At 25.9% G+C, this 20,964-nt stretch overlaps 2 protein-coding genes and 1 non-coding gene across 5 annotated transcripts; 1 reads left to right on the forward strand and 2 right to left on the reverse strand.

The window, feature by feature from the left end:
- Positions 1-63: 63 nt before the first annotated feature.
- TRNAE-CUC (transfer RNA glutamic acid (anticodon CUC)) lies at positions 64-136 on the reverse strand. The gene has a single exon. It is a non-coding gene; the product is annotated as a tRNA-Glu (tRNA).
- Positions 137-5,334: 5,198 nt separating this feature from the next.
- Positions 5,335-13,577, forward strand: LOC109811565 (GDSL-like Lipase/Acylhydrolase superfamily protein). Its single transcript, XM_020375344.3, has 5 exons — positions 5,335-5,708; positions 6,577-6,707; positions 6,809-7,042; positions 12,813-13,062; positions 13,225-13,577. Exons 1-5 carry the CDS (start codon positions 5,438-5,440, stop codon positions 13,410-13,412), a joined length of 1,074 nt encoding a protein of 357 aa, XP_020230933.1. The 5' UTR covers positions 5,335-5,437; the 3' UTR covers positions 13,413-13,577.
- A 719-nt stretch (positions 13,578-14,296) lies between these two features.
- On the reverse strand, positions 14,297-18,455 carry LOC109811576 (GDSL esterase/lipase At5g45960). 3 transcript variants are annotated; one of them, XM_020375359.3, is made up of 5 exons: positions 18,085-18,455; positions 17,856-17,992; positions 17,267-17,476; positions 14,678-14,954; positions 14,297-14,583 (listed from the first exon to the last, which is right to left on the reverse strand). In XM_020375359.3, the coding sequence occupies exons 1-5, from the start codon at positions 18,335-18,337 to the stop codon at positions 14,390-14,392; spliced, it is 1,071 nt and encodes a 356-aa protein (XP_020230948.1). In that variant the 5' UTR covers positions 18,338-18,455; the 3' UTR covers positions 14,297-14,389. The 3 variants fall into 3 exon arrangements, with proteins under 3 accessions (XP_020230948.1, XP_020230947.1, XP_020230946.1); XM_020375358.3 differs by having other exon boundaries at positions 17,267-17,479; XM_020375357.3 differs by having other exon boundaries at positions 17,267-17,500; positions 18,085-18,450.
- Between the last annotated feature and the right edge of the window lie 2,509 nt (positions 18,456-20,964).

The raw sequence follows: 20,964 nt of genomic DNA on the forward strand, positions 1-20,964 counted from the left end.
TTGGGGAAAATGTCTCTGTCATTGTCAAACATAAAGGTTAGATTTGTATTGCAAAAACTAAAATTCCGTTGCCGGGACTTGAACCCGGGTCTCTCGGGTGAGAGCCGAGTATCCTAACCAACTAGACTACAACGGATGGTTGAAAGAGGGGAAGATACTAACACTATAATTCTTTAGTATGTTATTTATGATTAGGCTCCGTGTCAAATAAAAAACTAGCAACTTGATTTTACTTTCTCAACTTCTGGAGGTATAATTTTTTATGGTTTAAATATGTTTTAAAATTTTAAAATTTAGGGTAAAATTATTTTTATCTTTTAAATTTGAAATTATTATTTTTAGTTTCTGTAATTTTTAAAAATTTTGTATTAGTCCTTCGAGTTATCAATATATATCTAAAAATGACACATGCAAAATCAGTTGAGTTTTTACTACCAGAGATATTGATTGATAGATTTTAAGTGATAATGTTTGACAAATTCTCTAACGAAATTTGAGTGTAAGAATTAAAATAAAATTTTCTGAAATTACAAGACTAAAAAGACCAATTTTAAATTTGAGAAACTAAAAATAAATTTCCTTCAATTTGATGGATCAAAAACATATTTAAACCATTTTTTATTTAGTATAAACAATTAACTATTTTGATATTTGAATATACACAATTATCCAATTTACCACAACCTACATTACAAAGCCAATAGTAAAGGTTTGAGTAAACACTCAATTTGATTTTTAAGAGATGGTAAAGGTGGTCGATGGGTTCAAATTTTCGTGGTCTGTAGGTCAAATTTTTTTTAATTCATTAAGCAAGTTAGCCCTTCTATTATACTTAGTTATTACTTTGTTTGTCTCATAAGTCATGACTAGTCAACAATTAATTGTCATATTGACACCTATTATCTCTTTGAGTTAGTTGTTTTCTCTCCTAATCACCTAATATGAACCATAATACAAGATTTTGTGACTACGCTTTTTCCCATTTCTACTATATGAGTCTTGTGATTCTTTAAATATAATAGAAGCACCCATATTCGATTAATATATCCTTACTTGAGATCTTTCAGAACGATCACTCATTTCGCTAAACCACAAATTCAATAATTTAGTATTTACAATCTTAAACCTATAGCTAGAACAGATGAAAAAATTAAGGATGAATAAGATAGAAAAATTCAATTACAAGAAACCCTACAAAATCTAACAACAACCTCCAATTTTAACCAAAACACCTACAACCAGAATATTAATACATGAAGAAGTATTCATTGTTGAGTAGAAAGTATCAAAACCTTACATTATGACCCATATTAGATGATTAAGTGATAGAACAATCAATTGGGAGAGAGAATAATTATCAACATGACAATTAACGGTTAACTGGTCAAGATTAATAGAGTTAGTAATTAAATATAATGCAAGGATTAACTTGCATAACAAAGTTAAAATTTAGAGACCTATCAGTTAATTCTACCATCTTTTAGAGATCAAATTGGATATTTACTTGTAGATATTTGCTTGAAATTTGGTATTTAAATGTAGAATAGGTTGGTCTTTCTGTTTGATTAAAACAATATCAAAGAACATTTTTAACTTTTTATTTGTTACTAGTTAACATATCTAACATTAGGTGCATGATTGTAAGATTGAAAATGAGTTGAGCTGAATCGAGCTTGGTTCAACTCGACTTGATTCAATAATATTTGGCTCAATTCATAGTTTAACTCAAGTTCAATATGAACCTTTTTTCTAGCTCAAACTCAACTCGATTCAAGCTTGTTAGTAATTCGGTTTAGTTCACTAGGCCAAATCACATGAACCAAGGTTCAACTTTTTTAATCTAATACATTTTAAATTTTAATTAAATAATAGATTTAGATAAAATAATTGTTTAATTATTTTTAAAAGACAGAATATAACTTATTTTGTTAATTTTGCAAGATTACAAGATTGACTCTAAAAAAATATAATTACAACTAAAATTTGTTTAAATCAAAATCTTACATATAATAATAGAAAACCGAATTCATAACCATGAAATTAAAGTGTTTACTTCTTTTATTATTATTATCATTAATTTATAATCAAACAAGTTAAACTATACGTAATTTAATTTTGGTTCATTTTTTTTTATCAAACTCTATTTAGTTTAAATTTAGTTTATTTAATTCATTAATTCAATTTAACTAGTTAATTATCAAATCAAATTTTAAACTATTTTCAAGTCAATTTGAGTCATTGTCATCCCTATATACGAGTTAAACCATAGACTTTCAGGCTTTTTTGAAAGAATTTATTTAATAATAGAAACATTTTTATAAGTGTTTAAGTAATTTTTTTTTATTTTACAGGCCAGGAATCCAAATAAGTAACGACGACAGAAAAATCCAGATGAAGAAGCATGTTTTTTCAAAATCCATAAGGCCACCACTATGTCGTAAATAATCTCACTTAATCTCCAAAAGGACAGTGGACAGACATTCCCTTTTTGAGGAGCATACATCATTCATTAGTATATAACTTTTTTTTTTTTCTTCTTTCACATCACATTCATAAAGTTTTTTATTAAATTAATCAAGAATTAAATTCTGATTAAAGATTGTTTTTATCAAAAGATTAAATTTGGATATTATTTCAATAATATAATATTAATTTCCGTACATTAATTTTTTGTGTTCAATTTTTAATTTATATAATTTGATTTTCAATTTTTTTTAGAGGGATTTTCAAGTGTTTAAGTTGAATAAAAGTAAAAGTATTAACTTTGATTCGTTTACTTAATAACTTCATTGAATAAATATTGATTTGTTCATTACAAAAATGAAAATTAATTTGATCCGTTACCTTTACTGTATATTAACATTTAACAGCAAAGGGTGTTACCCGATGCAAGGAAAATAAATATTAAAACGGTTGCAATAATAATAATAATAATAATACAACAGTTCATTGAATATATTACAATAATTTTTAAATTATTTAGTTTAAAATAAATATCCAATTTGACATCTGAAAGATGTTAGAAGTAGTTAGAAATTTTTTTTATAATATTTGAGTCCTTAAATTTTAATTCTTTTATATATGTTAATTTTTTTGTTATATTTAATTATTAACTTTTGTTAATCTTGTAATAATCAGTTAATAATTAATTGTTACATATATTCTTTCTACATAGCAGAGAAGACCATTGTCAACACCGTTCAGGTATAAATTTAGTACACATTGCAAATGGTCTAAAGGCTACCATAAAGAGAAGAGACAAGTTCAAATCTTCATTTCCCATATCTTGTGAACGAGAGTTAATGAGTTGTGAACTTTAGAATTGTTTAGTAAAGAAGAAAGAATGGAAGAGAAAAGAAGAGAAAAAGAGAGAAGAGAATTGTAAGGGAATGTAGGAAAATAAAGTAGAAATAAAAGTTATTTAATAAAATATAAATAGGAGAAAATAGAATAAAAGTTGATTATTTTTATAAATAATTTTGTTTAGAATAAATATATATATTTTTATAAATAATTTTATTTAAACATAATAAATATTTTTATTATATTTATTATTATTATATTATCTATAATCAATTTTTGCTTTATTTTCCTTTTATGAAACAACTTTTACTTTTACTCGATTTTTCTACACTTCCTTACACTTTTCTTATCTCCTTTTTAATATATTTTTTTTATTTTCTCTTTATCAAACATAGAATTAATAAAAATCAAATATCAATTAAATGCGTTGATAAAAATTACTATAGTTATTATTAACATTATACTATTATATAGAATGACAATAGATATTAGCTAGATATATATCCCGGTATTTGCACGACTGTAACAACTTTAATTTTCATTTTTTATCCACTAACTACTTATAAACCTACACCAAAACCATGTATCAAAAAAGAATTTAGCTTTTTTACTTTAAAAAATAAAGTATAATAATTATTGTAATTAAAAAAAACTAATAATAAATATTATAATTATTTTATAATTTTAATATACATATATTTGATTTTATTACAATTTTTTATCATTAAACTTTTAATCAATAATTATTATTATTCTTTATCTTCTAAAGTGCACCATTCGTTTTAAAGTAATCAAATCAAATCCATCAAAATATTGTACACATATATATACCTATATGAAATAGTTGTACTTGTTAAATCCATCAAAATATTATACACACATGTACTTATATCAAATACATATAGTTGTTACTTACAATTTATTAAGTGCCAAATTAATAAATAAAAAAAGATCAAAAACTGTTACAATCTGTATGACAACAAAGTTGATCTCGTACTAGAGCACTCAAAAAATACTTCTATTTTTTTTACTTTTATCTCTTGCTCTACCTTTTTTGGGACATCCCTTTGTTTTAACCTAATTGTTTGTCTTCCTTTGTTGATTTTTCGGCCCTCTATCATGGTCTAAGAATTTTTTTTTTATCCCCATTATCTTTTGTTCCACATATATGAAACATATTCATTCATTATTATCTTATAAAATAGTTGTCAATTCATATATTTATCTCGTGTTTTAATTAAACTACACCATGGACCAAGTAAATAGATAGGATTTTTTTATTATAAGTTTGGTAAGCATCTTGTAATAAAAAAAATGGTCAGTCAAGTATAGACTTATAGGACATATTACGCAATCTCTTCGCTAAAATCAAAAATTGGTTAGATCGGATTTTAAGAGATGAAAAAGGTTGGCTAAAAACCTACTAAAGCACACATAGTTGGTCCACCATAGACCTATGAGAATACACAATCAAATTAAAATTATTCTTAAATCATTTAAACAAAACAATATGACACACAAGTAATGATATAGCACAAAAATTCATATAATAATTTGTATAATATTTTTTTGTATTTATCTCTTTTTAAAATATAATAAATAATATGATGGAGAAAAATAGACAAAAATAAATAAATAAATAACGTTATAGAAATATCATTTCCCTATATAAATATGGGTAGAATTCTATTCTTATCATCTGACCAAAACTTGTACAGTATGTATATAGCAAACAAAATAGTCCAGTGGAAGTTGATAAAAATGATAAAGATTTCATTTTGGTACATTAACAGCAAAAACAAGTCGACGAGTGAACATGTGATATTAGGGGAAAGTCTGGATCACAATTACATTTGGAGTTAAACAAGTAGAGTTCGTGGGTGTTGGCTAGGTTCTTCTTTTCCAATTAAAATGGAGGCCTGGTAGCAGTAGTTTTAAGCTTTAAATGCTGTATTTAATTTAGGGAACCGTTTTTTAAATGCTCCAACAACCACGTCACATCTTTACGCACTGTATTTAAAGAATCATATATGCATGGGATTCAATGTTCAATACACTTGGGAATAAGAGACTTCACTTCTGAACTCCCTGAACTTGTATTATTATTATTATTATCTCTTATTACCAGGTGCTCATGGAAATGGTGAAAATGATGATACTAGCACTGACCATGATGATGATGCCATTATGTTCACTTGCTGTGGACATTCATCTAGTGAGGCAACTAGCAGCTAAGTATAACGTGAGTTGCATCCTTGTTTTTGGTGATTCAAGTGTTGATTCTGGAAACAACAATGCCCTTCACACCACTATGAAAAGCAATTTTCTTCCTTATGGCAAAGACTTCTTTAACAGCCAACCAACAGGAAGGTTTAGTAATGGAAGACTTACCACTGACTTCATTGGTAAAATCACATCCATCCAACCCTCTTTTCATTTCTTAATTTTCACTTTCTTATGTCATTATTACTTAATTAAGAGGTAAACATATATAATAACGAGTTAATTAATTTTGATAAACTTTGTGAACTAACATTTATAAAACTTACTTGCATACTCTCTCGAAACATGCATATATCTTATCTCTTATACTGTATGATTGTTTACATTAAAGTTAACTTCTCTATACTTTGTTAAAGTTAGCTGTAAGGTCCTTTCAACTTTATTTCATTCCTTTATAAATGTGTTTATAAAAAAATCATCTAAATTGACTTTATGTACCAACTTACCTACCTTGCCATGAAATTCAAATTTTAATTAAAAGAAGGGAGACGACAATGGTAGATATTTAGATTACTAGTCATAAAGACTTCCATAACAATAGTCAAAAACATAGACTAACTACTATTAGGTGAAGACATATATATCTCATGTATTATTAATGCGGTGTTGCTGGATGCTGATATATAATATCACAAGAGCTGATCATTTTATGTTTTTTTATGGTAACCATGAATGAATACTGTTTTAATATAACTATGTATTTAATACTTTTTAATTTATTTTTTTTATCCATCCTTTTTCCTTTTGGCACCTATTATGTTTATATATATTTATTCTCTCAGTGTCAAATAACATGGTGTCCTACATCATTATTCTTCTACATAACATGTAAAAAAAGGACATGATCAGTTTAGACTACTTTTCGTAAAACTAATACAGTAATTAAACTATCCATTTCACAAAGAGCTAACATGTTGCTGACTTTAGAAGAAATCTATCTATCATTCTATTCTATTGAGAATCAATATTTGTACACACATTTATATGCAGCTGAAGCAGTGGGGTACAGAAAAGTGATTCCACCTTTTCTTGACCCAAATTTGAAGCCAGAAGATCTGCCATATGGTGCTAGTTTTGCATCAGCAGCCACAGGTTTTGATGATTACACTGCTGAAGTTTCGGTACATTAATTCTATGACCTAATTGATTAGCAAGATAGGACAAATATTTGAATTAATGTTTTGGTCACTAATTGGGGTCTATTAATTTGATGCAAGTGCAGAATGTTTTGTCTGCTTCAAAACAGCTGGAGTATTTTGAGCATTATAAGATCCACTTGAGAAAATTGGTGGGAAAAGCAAGAGCAGATTTCATAACAAGAAATGCATTGTATATAATGAGTATGGGTACAAATGACTTTCTGCAGAATTATTTCTTGGAACCAGCTCGCCCTAAGCAATTCAGCTTGCAAGAATTTGAGAATTTCTTGATCTCACGCTTCTCTAAGGACGTTCAGGTTCCCTCTTTCACCACCTAAAACTCAATTATTAATATTACATTTAGCATATGTTTGATAAAATTTATAGAGTTAGCTAGTAAAAGTTAAAAAATAAACTGTTGAAAGCTGAAAATGATAGAAATAGGCATGTTTTACATGATATTTTATATAATTTCATATTTTATTTTATGGACAAAATATGATTTTGGGTAATTATATTTATTTTTTTTAATTAATTTTGGATTCTAATATTTTTATTTAAAATCAACTTTTGATTATATCTTTTAGTTTCGGTTAATATTTTTTTTTCACATTGTGAATTCTTGTGTTAATTTTATAATATATCTTAAAATATTCTCATTATTAAAAAAATCTCAAAATACGTCGCATTACCAAAAAAAAATCTTAAAATATTCTCAATCAAATTAAATCAAAATATATGTAACATTTAAAAAAAAAAAAACATAGACTTAAGTAAACGTCATATTTTTGTTATGTTTTTTTTTTGAAGGGATATTTTTGTTATGTTGATTAATACTCTCCGTTTTTTTCATAATCGTTTAAGGTTTTTATACGAGACTTAAGGAAATGATTGATATTTTAGTTTTCAAAAATATTTATTACTTACTTTCTTGTTATACCCTTTATTTTATTTTTATTTTTTTTGCATTCAAGTCTTGAGACTGTTGATTTGTGTACACTTATTGTTGTTATGCGCTTTTTGAGAAGTCCATAAATTAATGCATTGATTATTAGAATACATATGTGAATTGTAACATACTTCATTTAATCACACTTTTAAGTAAATTGTGTCTTTTTGGTATCATAATTCCTGAATGAATATTGTGGAAAGAAAAAAAAATTCATGGATGAATAATATTGTTGAAAATATGTTACCCTCATAAATGCAACATTAACTTCACATAGGTGGTTGGAGAAAAAATAAGGACTCCCTCCGTTTTTTTCATAGTCGTTTTGTCAATATTTTTTTTTTCATTATCATTTTACTAAAATCAATGACATTAATTTTTTTTTTCATTTTTACCCTTGATAATTAATGTATGGTTACTGAATAATGTATTTATTTATTTTTAATATCTACCTATTTTTTCTCCAACCACCTATATAAAGTTAATGTTGCATTTATGAGGGCAATATGTTTCTAACGAAATTTAAAAAAAAAAAAAAGGGAGAATTTCTCTTGCACAATTTTGTTGACCATCTTCACTATCCATTTCTAATTGTGTGAACTCAATATTCAAATCTGAAATTTTATTTGAATCCATGTTAGTGGAGATGTAATTTTCTTGAGCTTCAAATGAGATATATATAGTGAAGTTATTACAAATCTTTTGGGGGTAAGCAAATTTTAGATCAATCTTGATAGAGGCAATATTATTCATCCATGAATGTTTTTTACTTTCCACGGTACTCATTCAGAAATTAGGATGCCCAAAAGACACAATTTACTTAAAGGTGTGATTAAATGGAGTAGGTTACTGTTCGCATGTGTACTTTGATAATTAATGCATTAATTCATTGACAAATGTGATTAAATGGAATAGGTTATAATTCACATGTGTATTCTAATAATCAATACATTAATTCATGGTCTTTTCAAAATGTGCATAACAATAATAAGTGTATACAAATCAACAGTCTCAAGACTTGAATGCAAAAAAATAAAAATAAAAAAAAAAGTATATTAGGAAGGTAAGTAATAAATATTTTTAAAAACTAAAATATCAATCATTTTCTTAATTCTCGTACAAAAATCTTAATAGTACATTAGAAATAAATATACATATTGTTCAGTAAACATACATTAATTATCAAGAGTAAAAATGAGAAGAAAAAAAATAATAAGTCATTGATTTTATAAACGTGACAACAATAAAAAAATACTGCCAAAACGACTATAAAAAACTGAGGAAATAAATGATAATTACCATTATGAATTAGTATTGTCATTATAGTTGATTATCCAGATTTGGAAGTATAATGCTCAAATAATAAAATAAATAATATAGGTAGTACAATGATTAAGATAAGTATAGTATTAAAAAATCTAAAAATAATAGAAAAATGAATAAAAAATCATACTTTTCTTAAAAAAAACAAATTTAATAAATACTAGTATTTTAGTCTATTCATTAAACAAGTTAAATATTTATTATATATAACTCAAATTTATGATAAAACATATCTAAAAATAAATACTATATTTAAATATTTAAATTTATATAAATAAATATTTTTAAATATATAAATTATATTTTAGATTTATGATAAATAATTTATATTTTATCACAATTTTTATTAAAATTATTAATTTTTTAAAATATTAAAATTTAATTTTAAATAAACATGGTAAATAAAAATTAAACAAGATAAAATAGTTATAAAAATACTTAAAAGTCCTCTTATTAAAGAAAATTATTTAAAAATATTTTTGTGAAAGAGAAGCTTCTAATAATAATCTCACATAAGATAGTCAGTCTTAGGTAAATTTTAATCATAAAAAAGATAAAATAGAAAAAATTAAAACATTATATAGTGTTTGGTTGGAGGGGATAGAAAGGAGAAGAGAGAATTTTATAATTTCTTTTGTTTGATTCAATTTTTAGGGAAAGAAAAGAACAAAATCACTCCTCATCTAATTTTAGTCCTCCTCCAATATTAGGAGATTTGGAGTCAAGGAGAAGATTTTAAAATATTTTTAATAAAATATTCAAAATATCCTTATTTATGATTTTAAATTTAATTAAAGTCATAATGATACAAATATGAATGGATTTTTAAAATTTCTCCCCTCCCCTTAAATCAAACAAGAAAAAAGTTACTTCTTATTTTTTTTCCTTCATTAAAAAAAAAAAAAAATTTAACTCCTCTCATCCTCTTCCTTCCTTTTCCTTCTCCTCTTCTCCATTAAAATCTCTTGCTTCCCCTTTCCCCTTTGAACCAAACAATTGACATTGTACCCAAAAAAGAAAAATAACACTACTTAAAGTAAGTAACCAAAATTTTGCAAGTTACTAGAGAAAACAATGTCAGTAAAACATACTCTATTTAATATTATTGTGTGAAAAAAAATTAAGTTACTTTTAAAAACGAGACATCTTATAAATGTTTCAATAATAATATATTTAAACACTTTTAAAATGGTATAAGTATTTGTTAATATGTATATCCAAATGCAACAACTTATTAAATTTTAAGCACTTATAATATAAGTTCTTATTGTTGAAGTTCAGGTATGAAGTGAGTATCATATCGGTTAGAGTTTGACATATTGAGTAGTATATAAATGAGAAAAATATACATACCTAATGTCTTAAGAATGTGTTTGGATGAAAAATTTAAATAAAGTGATTTATTTTTTGAAAAAATGTAAATGCCTTGGGAGAAAATGTCTTGTTTAAATGGAGAATTTTCAAAGAATTTGAAATTCTCTCAAAAAAGTAAGAAATTAAAATTCTTCATGTCTCATATATATATATATATATATATATATATATATATATATATATATATATATATATATATATATATCCTTTATCTCACTCCTATTTCTTGTGTTTCATTTCACCTATCTCTCTTTTATCTTTCATATTCTATTTTCTCTTTCTCTTCCCTACTTTCTCCTTTTTTTTTTCTCTCTCTCCATTTCTTTTTTTAATTATTGAATATTCAAAAATATCAATAATTTTTTAATCATTGAATATTTTAAAAAAAATTAAGTATTATTTAATATTGATTTTTAAAACTATTAAATATTTAAAAATTGATTAATATTTATTTTTATAAATTTAATATTAAAATATCAATAATATATATAATCAATTTTAATCATGATGTAAATCAAATTATCATATTCAAACTATATTTTAAAATTGAAAGTAATTCAAATTCTAAAAGTTTTAAATTTCTTGAATTTCTAAAATTTTTCATCTAAACACACCATAAAATTTTAAATTATGATGTGATGTTAAATATATTTGTGTAATTTACTCACTACTCATTGTGTGAATGTTCTCCAATGTTGAAAACTCTATGACCTAACACTTATTACACAAAAAATTATTAAATACTTTTTTAGTTTTTTATTATAAGAAAAAAAAAACACGCACACACATTTTTCTTCAAATATAAACAAATCTTAATTACTTCTATTCTATTTAATTATATTATTTCTAAATTATTCATCCTTTAATACATGATAATTTAATTGTATTATTTATTTTGATATTTATAATATAATTTAAGAATAATATTATAAAATTAATAAAATTTAACAGGCATAACTAATTTTTTTAATATAAGTAATAAAAAAAAAGTGTGTTTATCCATTCACTTTAAAACCCTCACCTACTTCACAGCTTTGCATTCAATTTTGTTGGTACATGAAATTATTCTTTCTTGCACGGGAATGGGCCTGTATGTCGGGAAGCCCACGTTTCAAGGTGATAGATTGCTACTAAAAACAAGACGAAGAATAAATATCTTTAATTATATTTATTGTAAATAGTATTTTTATTTATTGTTTGAAGGATGTTTTTTATTAAAAATATTAAATAAGGTTGATTTAGTTGAAATTTATTTATATTTAAGTTCAAATAATTTAAATATTTGTTTGTTTATATATAGATCTAGAGAAAGTACCAATCACAAGAGATATATATGTGGCACATCAGTGTGTGGTTAGCGATTTTAGATATTACTTCCTCGTTCCTCCTAACACCTAGGGTCTACAAACCCATCTGTATAGCTTATGATTTATGCAGATACATGCTTCTTTTTTTAAAATCCATATGATCATAATGGACTTTTGGTTTGGTTTGTGAAACCCGCAAACTTCGCAAACTTAATATGCAAAGCCTAAGGACTAGCTCGTTTAACACTAAAACTTAATAATGTATATTTTTAAGATATTAAGGCTTAATATTTGATTGATGTATTTTGACTTTTAAAATCTCAAGGCGTTAAGATTTACGATTAATGTTTACTTAATGCATTTAGATTTTTAAATTTTTAAGTTATTAAGATTTTGATATTTTTGTTAGAATGTGTAAACATTGATATTCTAAAACTATTTTTATATAAAATATTTAATATTTGTTTACAAATATATTTATACCACTTTTTTAGTATTATTTTATTTCTTGTGTTTCAATAGCTTAAAACAAGAAAGAAAAAAACAATTCTCTTGAATTTGATAGGATATATTAACTAGTTTATTTATCCAAGTTACATGAGTTGGATATAAACCATTTTTTTTTGTTCATTTATTTCACGAATCAATCTTATCCAATTCATTAAAATTGTAGGTTTTGCTAGTTGGATTTTAAATAGATCGAATCCATCCACAAATCCACCCTTATTCTAATTTGTTTCAATTTGATTATTATTTTATAATATCAATATAATATGAGATATTTTTTTTCTTATTATACCCTTAACCATTATTAATAGATTTTTCAATAAATGTGTTGTTTTTATTTTTCAATACTTATTTTATTTTATTAGTGAAAATAAAAAATATTTAAGGGTATATTAGAAAGTTATATAATTTTTAGGAAATAAAACATATAAATTTATTTTTTTAACAAAGTCTTAAATGGCGCAAAAAAATTGAACGCATGAAATAATTTATAAGTGAAGTGAAATATTAGAAAATTAAAATATAAATAAATTAATTGTATTTCTTAATCTATGAGTCAGTACTTCTAAAGACTCTTCGAAAATGAAGCATATGAAGTATAATTGAATTTTAATTTGGTGGGTACAGGCAATCCATAGACTGGGTGCGAAAAGGTTGGTGGTTGTAGGGGTCCCACCTCTGGGATGCGTTCCACTTATGAAGACAATTTTGAACCAAGAAGAAGGATGTGTTGAACGTTTGAACAAAGTAGCTTACCAATTCAATGCAAAATTATCACAACAATTAGACAACTTAAAGACAAATTTGGGCTTAAAGGCTACACTAATTGATGTTTTTGGTATTATCCAAAATGCGGTGACCAATCCTAAAAAATACGGTTAGTACGACAACTTAATTACCATGTTTTTGTTATTGTGTTGAAGTTACTTTTTTATATGAGAATTATTCACATTCATATATGAAGAAAAGACTTTTGCACACTTCATCATAACTTTAGCAACATGTGAATAATGTTCAATTGTATCTGGGTTCATGGCAGGATTTATCGAAAGTTCAAAAGGATGTGTTGGGACAGGGACAATAGAATATGGAGATTCATGCAAAGGGGCAAGAACTTGTTCAAATCCAGACAACTATGTATTCTGGGATGCTGTTCATCCAACCCAGAAGATGTACAAGATCATTGCTGATGAGGCCACTGAATCTGTTGTTAAAGAATTCTTTTGACAGCGCAGCCACTTGAATGCATGATGCATGTATATCAAAATTTCTTTGTATCACTATCAGTATGGAAAAAGGCCCCCCTACATCAAATAAACAACAGGATTTGAAACTGCAGGTTGTACAATAATTGATTACACAATCAAAATTTGTGTTTCTTTTGTTTCTACAGTCAAAGTTTGTTAAATTAAAATAAAAATGATATATTTATTCTTTAATAAGATAAATCAAAAGACAAGACATTGGCCTAAAATTTAGAACCATAAATACAATCATAACATTTATATAACACAAGGCAAAGAACCATTGCCATCATTTTGTATCACTATATAAGTATTTTATTAATAATTTTAATATTTTTATTTTATTAGTAGAGATCGTTAAATATTTATTTTAATTATTTAATATATTTTAGAATATAATATATAATAATTTTATTAAAAGTTATTATAATATTTATTAAATGGGAAGAGAATTTGTAATTAATTGTAGTTAAGTGTTTTAATTAAAGAAAGGTTAAGGGAAGATTAAAATTTTTAAAAGAATAGTTTTATGATCAAACTTTCTTATGTCTCTATTTTCACGTATGAGCCTCAAAATTTAAAAAAAAATTGATATTTTTTTCTAATAGGATATATGACAACGGATAATTAGTTATGGTTAATTAGGATTTCATTTATATTATTTACTTTGAGTAGTTTACTTTTAATTCTTTCATAATTTAATATTTTTATTAAATTTAGTTTATGTTAAAATGTGATTTTTTTTACTTCTTTGAGTTTATTTATTATATTAAAGGTTATTTAGTTTTATATTATATTATGACATGTGAGGTAGATGATCTCTCACAAAGCTTCTTATCTATTGAAATACACAAAACATATCGAGAATAGAAAGAAAAAAAAATCACATTAACTTTGGGTGCCACAATGTTAAGAAGAAAAAGAAGGAATGAGTCTATACTATAGGAACTTATATATATTCTAGTTATCGACGATGAAATCAATGGTGTGCAAGCTAGCCAAGAAGATGTTGTGGTATGCATTTTCAGTTGGGTGAATTGAATCCCAAAATAGATACTTGGATGGATCAGGGCACACATCTGAAACCTTATTGCACAAAACTGATGCTTCAATGTACCCACTTCCACAACATCCACTATCAACCTCATCAAATCCTAGTACAGAAAAACAAAACAAAAATGTGAGGGAATAGACTATATATTTTGTATAGTTGTCTAAAGCAAGCCATGGATTAATTTGTTTACGAACCAAATTTTTCATGTGCTTGAATCATATCGGCTATGGGTTGATATATGTCAACGTAGTAGATCTTAGCATCTGAATTAGACATGTTGAGCTGCAATTGCATTTGGTGTAATTCGTTCTGAAGGAGTAGATTGAAATCTCTTGCAATGGAGGAATATTTGTCAATACAATGACGCTGGAAAAGGGCATCTGGGGAATTCATGGTGATCATGAGAGGTAAGCATCCCATTGGAGGTATTCCACTTACTGCAATTTTTTGAGCACCTTCTGCCAACAAATCCTGACCAACATTTTCTTTTCCCAGTTAAAATCCTTAGTCACAGTAGCAAAGTGCAACAGACTCATAGACAACCTATCTCTATATGATAAGTTATGTTGAAATTTTGTGTTTATATTTTTATTAATGAATATCAAATAAGCCTCATTTATTAATCTCTATGAAGACTGAAATGGACACAATTTTAACATGAACATGTCACTAAAATCAAACATGGAATAATTCATATCCATCGATCTAATATTAAATTTAGTGAAGGCCCTATTTTGCAACATTTCCAAAATCCTGATGATGACGAGACGGCCGGTGCTGCTATTCACGTCACCCTTTTGCTATTTGCACCGTTACACAATTATTTTATAATCTGTTTTTTTTTATAAAAATATTTTTGACGGAAATTATTTTATTATTATCATATCATATAAAATAAAAATTAGTTTCGGTAGTGTATGATACTCAGATTTACAACATAAATTAGTACCCGTAGTGTAATTTATTAGAGAAAAAAGAAAGTTTTACATAACATCTCCAGTTGAAAGTGGCCCCATAGACGAGCTCAAATGAATGTGGTCAGGCCTATAATTCAAATCCAGACACTTCTTTTCCAGTGGTATTTATTTCTAGATTTGACATTGCATTTTCATGAATTAGATTTCTAGAAATATTTTAACTAAAATGTTATTTTTTATATATATTCTAATGTTTCAAAGGATTTAAAAAAAAATTAAAATAATTTAAAATAAAAAATCATAAATATATATTACAAGTGTATTAATTTTGGTTAGGGTTGCCGACAAAAGTAGGAAAAGTAGATAATGGTTGCCGAACATGCCACACCCCATTTAGCTAAAATAAATTTGGCCCCAAAAGCAGGAGCATGATTTTCAACATAGCACTTGCTTGCCTTGGAATAAGGTAATATGCCAAAACCCTGAATCCAGCCTCATAGTAACTGCATTATAACACTTGCTAAGATTCGCACTACATTGACATATAAATAAACTCTTTTTTATATATAATAACTTTCATATTTTTAAATATTTTTATTCATAAAATTATAATAACAACAATTGAATTCAAATCAAAATCTTTGCACATGCTACTTCAACTTTTCACCATGTGAACCAATAATGTTGATTATCTTTATCATTTCAAAGTTTAACATAGTTTTATCTATTAAATCCCACTAACTAATGTTATAAGGATATTAATTAAAAAGAATTAATCACTTATATACTGCAAGTGTAAAAAAAAATTATACTGACAACCAATTATATTTTTTAATTATTAAAAATAAATTTGTTTATAGTAACATGACATAATTAAAAAAAATAATTGGTTACCAGTATAAAAAAACTTTACACTAGCAGTGTATAGGTAATTAACTAAATTAAAAAACTAATAATTTTATTAAATAATTTTAAAATATAAAATATTTTTAATAAATATATCTTAATTACTTTTACTATTTTAACGGTATCGATTTCTGAACCTCAAATTTAATGAGTTGGATATTCTATCCCTAGATTTGGCTTTACAGTAGTTCAATTTAATTTCATGCAAGATGGAGCTATATTTTGTTCTTAGGCTCCCATCAGCAGCCATAGAGTTCATAAAAATAGAAAAGGTATAATACAGGATACCTGACAGGCCACGTTATTATTGCCTTTGCCTGTGGTCCACTTAATTACTTCATTAACTATTATTAACTTTACTACTACCATTAATTCTACACTATATATATATATATTTCAACCAAGAAGATAATGTACTTCCTAGGTAAGTGGATAATGTTGGTAAATGATTGCCACTGTGTTGGTTTATTTCAACCAAGAAGAATGTTACGTCTTCTTACCAAAAAGAAAGTGAAAGTTAACTAAAATAAAAATGTGGTTGAGGAAACATTTTATTATAATGTAGGGTATGTAGTGTTATTGCAGAGCAAGCAATTTGTTGCACCGCGTTTTTGTTTGTTATGGACAAGTTTGTGGGGTTCACTCTTCATTAGTTTTCATAGCTACCCTCAACCACACCAGCCATTCCTCTTGTCCCTCTCTTCATTATTTGTCACCATATATTTGTGATCTGTCTAACTTCTTTTTTTATTCCCCCTCTTTCGACGTATATGGTCCATTGTGTTTTTGTTAATAAAAGATTCATCCATGAAAGTAGGTCGCTGAATATCCTTTTTCTTTGGCTACGACCTACGACGTCACTATGACCATAGCCACAGGCGTAATTAATTAAAAAGATTGAGACATTAATGGAAGCAGCTTAATTAATAGTAATAGAAGTAATTTGATGAAGTAGGAAACCTGTAAAAAGTTTTTCACATGTTGGATTAAGAAGTGGTGGTAGGCTAGGAGAGTGTAGGTCTTTCTTCGTACTGGTAGAGCAAAGTAATTAAGAACGAAGTCATTCGTACCAGCACTCACGAAGAACACCGCATTCTTCACATGATTTTCACTTCTCTGCTTACCCACCGCATCCTCCATTCTCTTTTTGCATTCTCTCAAATATTCCACCTGCTTTTCTATCGGAATTACATTCTGAAATTAATACACAATTTCACATTAAATTTTCTATATATACATGCATGCATGCATCATCCACACTTCTTCCCCTACAAAAATATAACAATTTCCTACAACCACAAGTACCAATTAAAAGAGGAAAACAAACACTTTCTCTTAAAAACAATTTACCATAACATTCTTGAACTTTTTTCTTTTACAATATCATAAACTTTCTCATTATCTTTAAAGTATCCTTTTCATGATATCCAAAATAATAATTATAAACAAAATTAAAAAATATATTTTGAAGAAGCATATTTCATTTTTTTTCCCCTCGTTCATCTAAATAAACATATAACACAACACATAGAAAGAGGTAGAGAAATACAGTGATGGTTGGTGTTAGTGGGTCAAAGCCAGAACCAGCGGAGGCAAAACTAACTCCTGTCATAAGCTCTTCAATATTGTTGAGGTTTGGGTCCAAATAAGGTGGAAGAATCTCTTTCTTGAGACCTACGTATGAAGCTGCAATGACATTTACACACAAGGTTACTCAATGTAAGTTAAGGCTATACATGAAATTAAACAAACAAGGTTACTTTATATATAATAATTACCAATGTAATCAGTGGCAAGCTTCCCATTGGTAAATCTCCCTGTAGGAACTTGGTTGGAAAAATCCCTTCCATAAGGTGGAAAATTGCTCCTGAAAGCTGTCTCTATGTAGTTGTTGTTTCCCGGGTCTACCGTGGAGTCTCCAAACACATAAAAGCCTGAGACCGTTTTGTTTAAAGCTTCAACTTTGGCCATGAAACATAGTATGAAAATGTGCACTAGAGAAAGAAACAAGTGAGCATCAGAAGCCCCCATGACAACTGAATGAGTGGCTAAAGATGAGTTTCGACTTTGAACTTCCAACACTGAGATGTATGACTCTTATAATAATTAACAGCTCTCTGTAGGTCAAGTACAACTGTATATTAATGTTCATGACCAAAATAACCTTTTGAAACATCATATTCTATCTATCACTTTTTTAATATGAATTTAGTGTTTGCTTTAGTTGGTACATTAAATCAAACATTTCCTTCTTTTAATGCCACACTTCTTAAATCTTAACTACCTATAATGTAATAAGGTGGAGACATATCACGTACGCATAACTTTAATAAAATATAATAGTCTGTCAAAAGGATAATTTGGGCAATATCGTAATTGGATATACAATTAATCATGTTCTATAAAAATTAAATAATGTAACAAACTAATTAAAGTGGTTTATCTCGGAAAGGACATATTAACCGCCCAGAAGCACCAGCTTAATTACGTTTGACAATGTCCATTATATCCATCATGTTTAACCATCAAAGCTTACAGAGCAAATAATAATTCCAATAATGCATATATAAAAGTATAGCTAATTAATATAACATTTGCACTTATCTTAAACAACACGATCACATATATAGCTTACCTAAATACACTTTCTTTTAGGGTATCTCTCGAACCATGCATATGTGTGGCCTTCACTGTTGGCTTGTACTGTTTGATATTAATTATATACACATTACGATATAAAGATCACCTTTTAAAATACTGAAAAAATTGTTAACTAATTATATATAAATGTTGTTGATGTGTTTTTATAATGTATTATCAAATGTTGTATATAATTTATGTTGTTAAAAATTTTCAATAACATTTTTATATAATTAGACAACATTTTTTATATGTTATCAAAGTAGTATTTTGTAATATTTTAATAATGTTGCTAAGTTTTTGTTAATTTTAAAAAATAATAATTAATTTTAATATAGATATTGCTATCAATTGTTATATTTTATACTTTCTAAACTCTTAAGAATTCTTTAAAAAAATGTTAAAGTCATTCTTAGTTAATCACCATTAATTAAATATTAAATGTCAAAATTCATTTATCTTAAGCATAAATGTATGATTATATATGCTCTTTATGGTTATTCATTTACTTAGATGTAAAACTTTAATTATAAGAAACAATTAGGGATGAAAAAAATATTTTTTTACTCGATGTGCAACTTCAATTTTAAAAAATGATTAGAATGAGTAATATGAGATAAAAAAAAATGTTACTTAACTGTAATAACATTTTTCAAAAAAATTTACAAAATAATTTATGTAACATTTTTTTTTACTTAATATGAGACTTTGATTTTAAAAATAATTAAAAATAATAATATTAAAGTAAAAAATGTTAATCTATTTATCTATTTATAGTAATATTTTTTTTAAAAATATATATTATAAAATAACCTATTTACTTAATATATAATAATATTTTAATAAATATAAATAGAAAAAAATTATTAAAGAATTAAAATGTAGTAGTGAAAATATATATATATATATATATATATATATATATATATATATGTATATATATATATATATATTATAAACACCCTAAAATCGAAAGAAATATTATAACTTTTTGTTGTTTCAATTTTATGTTCAAAAACTGTTTCCCATTTCACTGACCGATACTATTTGTATCAAAATCAAATAATATTTTTTAGACACCCAACTATACCAATACCTCATTGATACACTCTTCATTTTTTTTTTCTGACTTTGTCTTTTTATGCATTATAGACCTGCATATATCTATCACCTCTCTCTCTTCTATTTCTTTAAATCTTTACTATGCATGGGTATAGACTAAAATCGGGTGTCCATTAACATTTTCCAAAAAAAAGCAAGCCTCTGTTGGCATCATGTACAAGATGAGATGAGGGGAGTAGCTACTCATCCTAAGTTGCCCTTTGATTTGTAATTTTTTTTCTGAGAATGTTTATTTTTTTCCTCTCTCTTTTAGGTTATCCTCAATTTTCATTTGTTTAAATAAATTATATCAAAGAAAATGGAATTTGTTATTTTTATTATCCTATACACTTCCAAACTTCAATAGAGATACCAACCCAACCAACACTTCATTCAGGAAAGCTTATAAAGAAAAAAAAAACTTTCTTATTCTTATAAAATTGAGCAGGAAAAAAATTGTATATATATTTGACACTTGGCATCAAAAGAGAGAAATCATATATACCGGTGTTTAAAATGAAACAAAGAGAGAGACATAAATATTATTTTTAAAATAATTATAAATTCTTTAATATTCTCTTTCTACTCATCCAACTTTATTCTTATGGTAAATATTGAATATAGAGTTAATCATCTATACACTGCTAGTGTAAAGTTTTTTATACTGATAACCAATTATATCTTTTAAATTATTTTATTTTATTTTTATTTGATTAAATAAGAAAATGATATGATACTATTAAAAGATATGAATGATTGACAGTGTAAATTTTTTTTAGATTAGATAATATATAGATGATTAACTCTTGAATTTACGTGTTTTATTTCAAATTATATTATATTGTTTTAAATAATATACTTTTTCGTTTACTACTTTCTTTATATAAAAAAATTGTTAAGAGAATATAATATCCATT

Source organism: Cajanus cajan, chromosome 1, assembly GCF_000230855.2.
Source record: "Cajanus cajan strain Asha chromosome 1, NIPB_CcT2T_4, whole genome shotgun sequence".
NCBI classification, from domain to species: domain Eukaryota; kingdom Viridiplantae; phylum Streptophyta; class Magnoliopsida; order Fabales; family Fabaceae; genus Cajanus; species Cajanus cajan.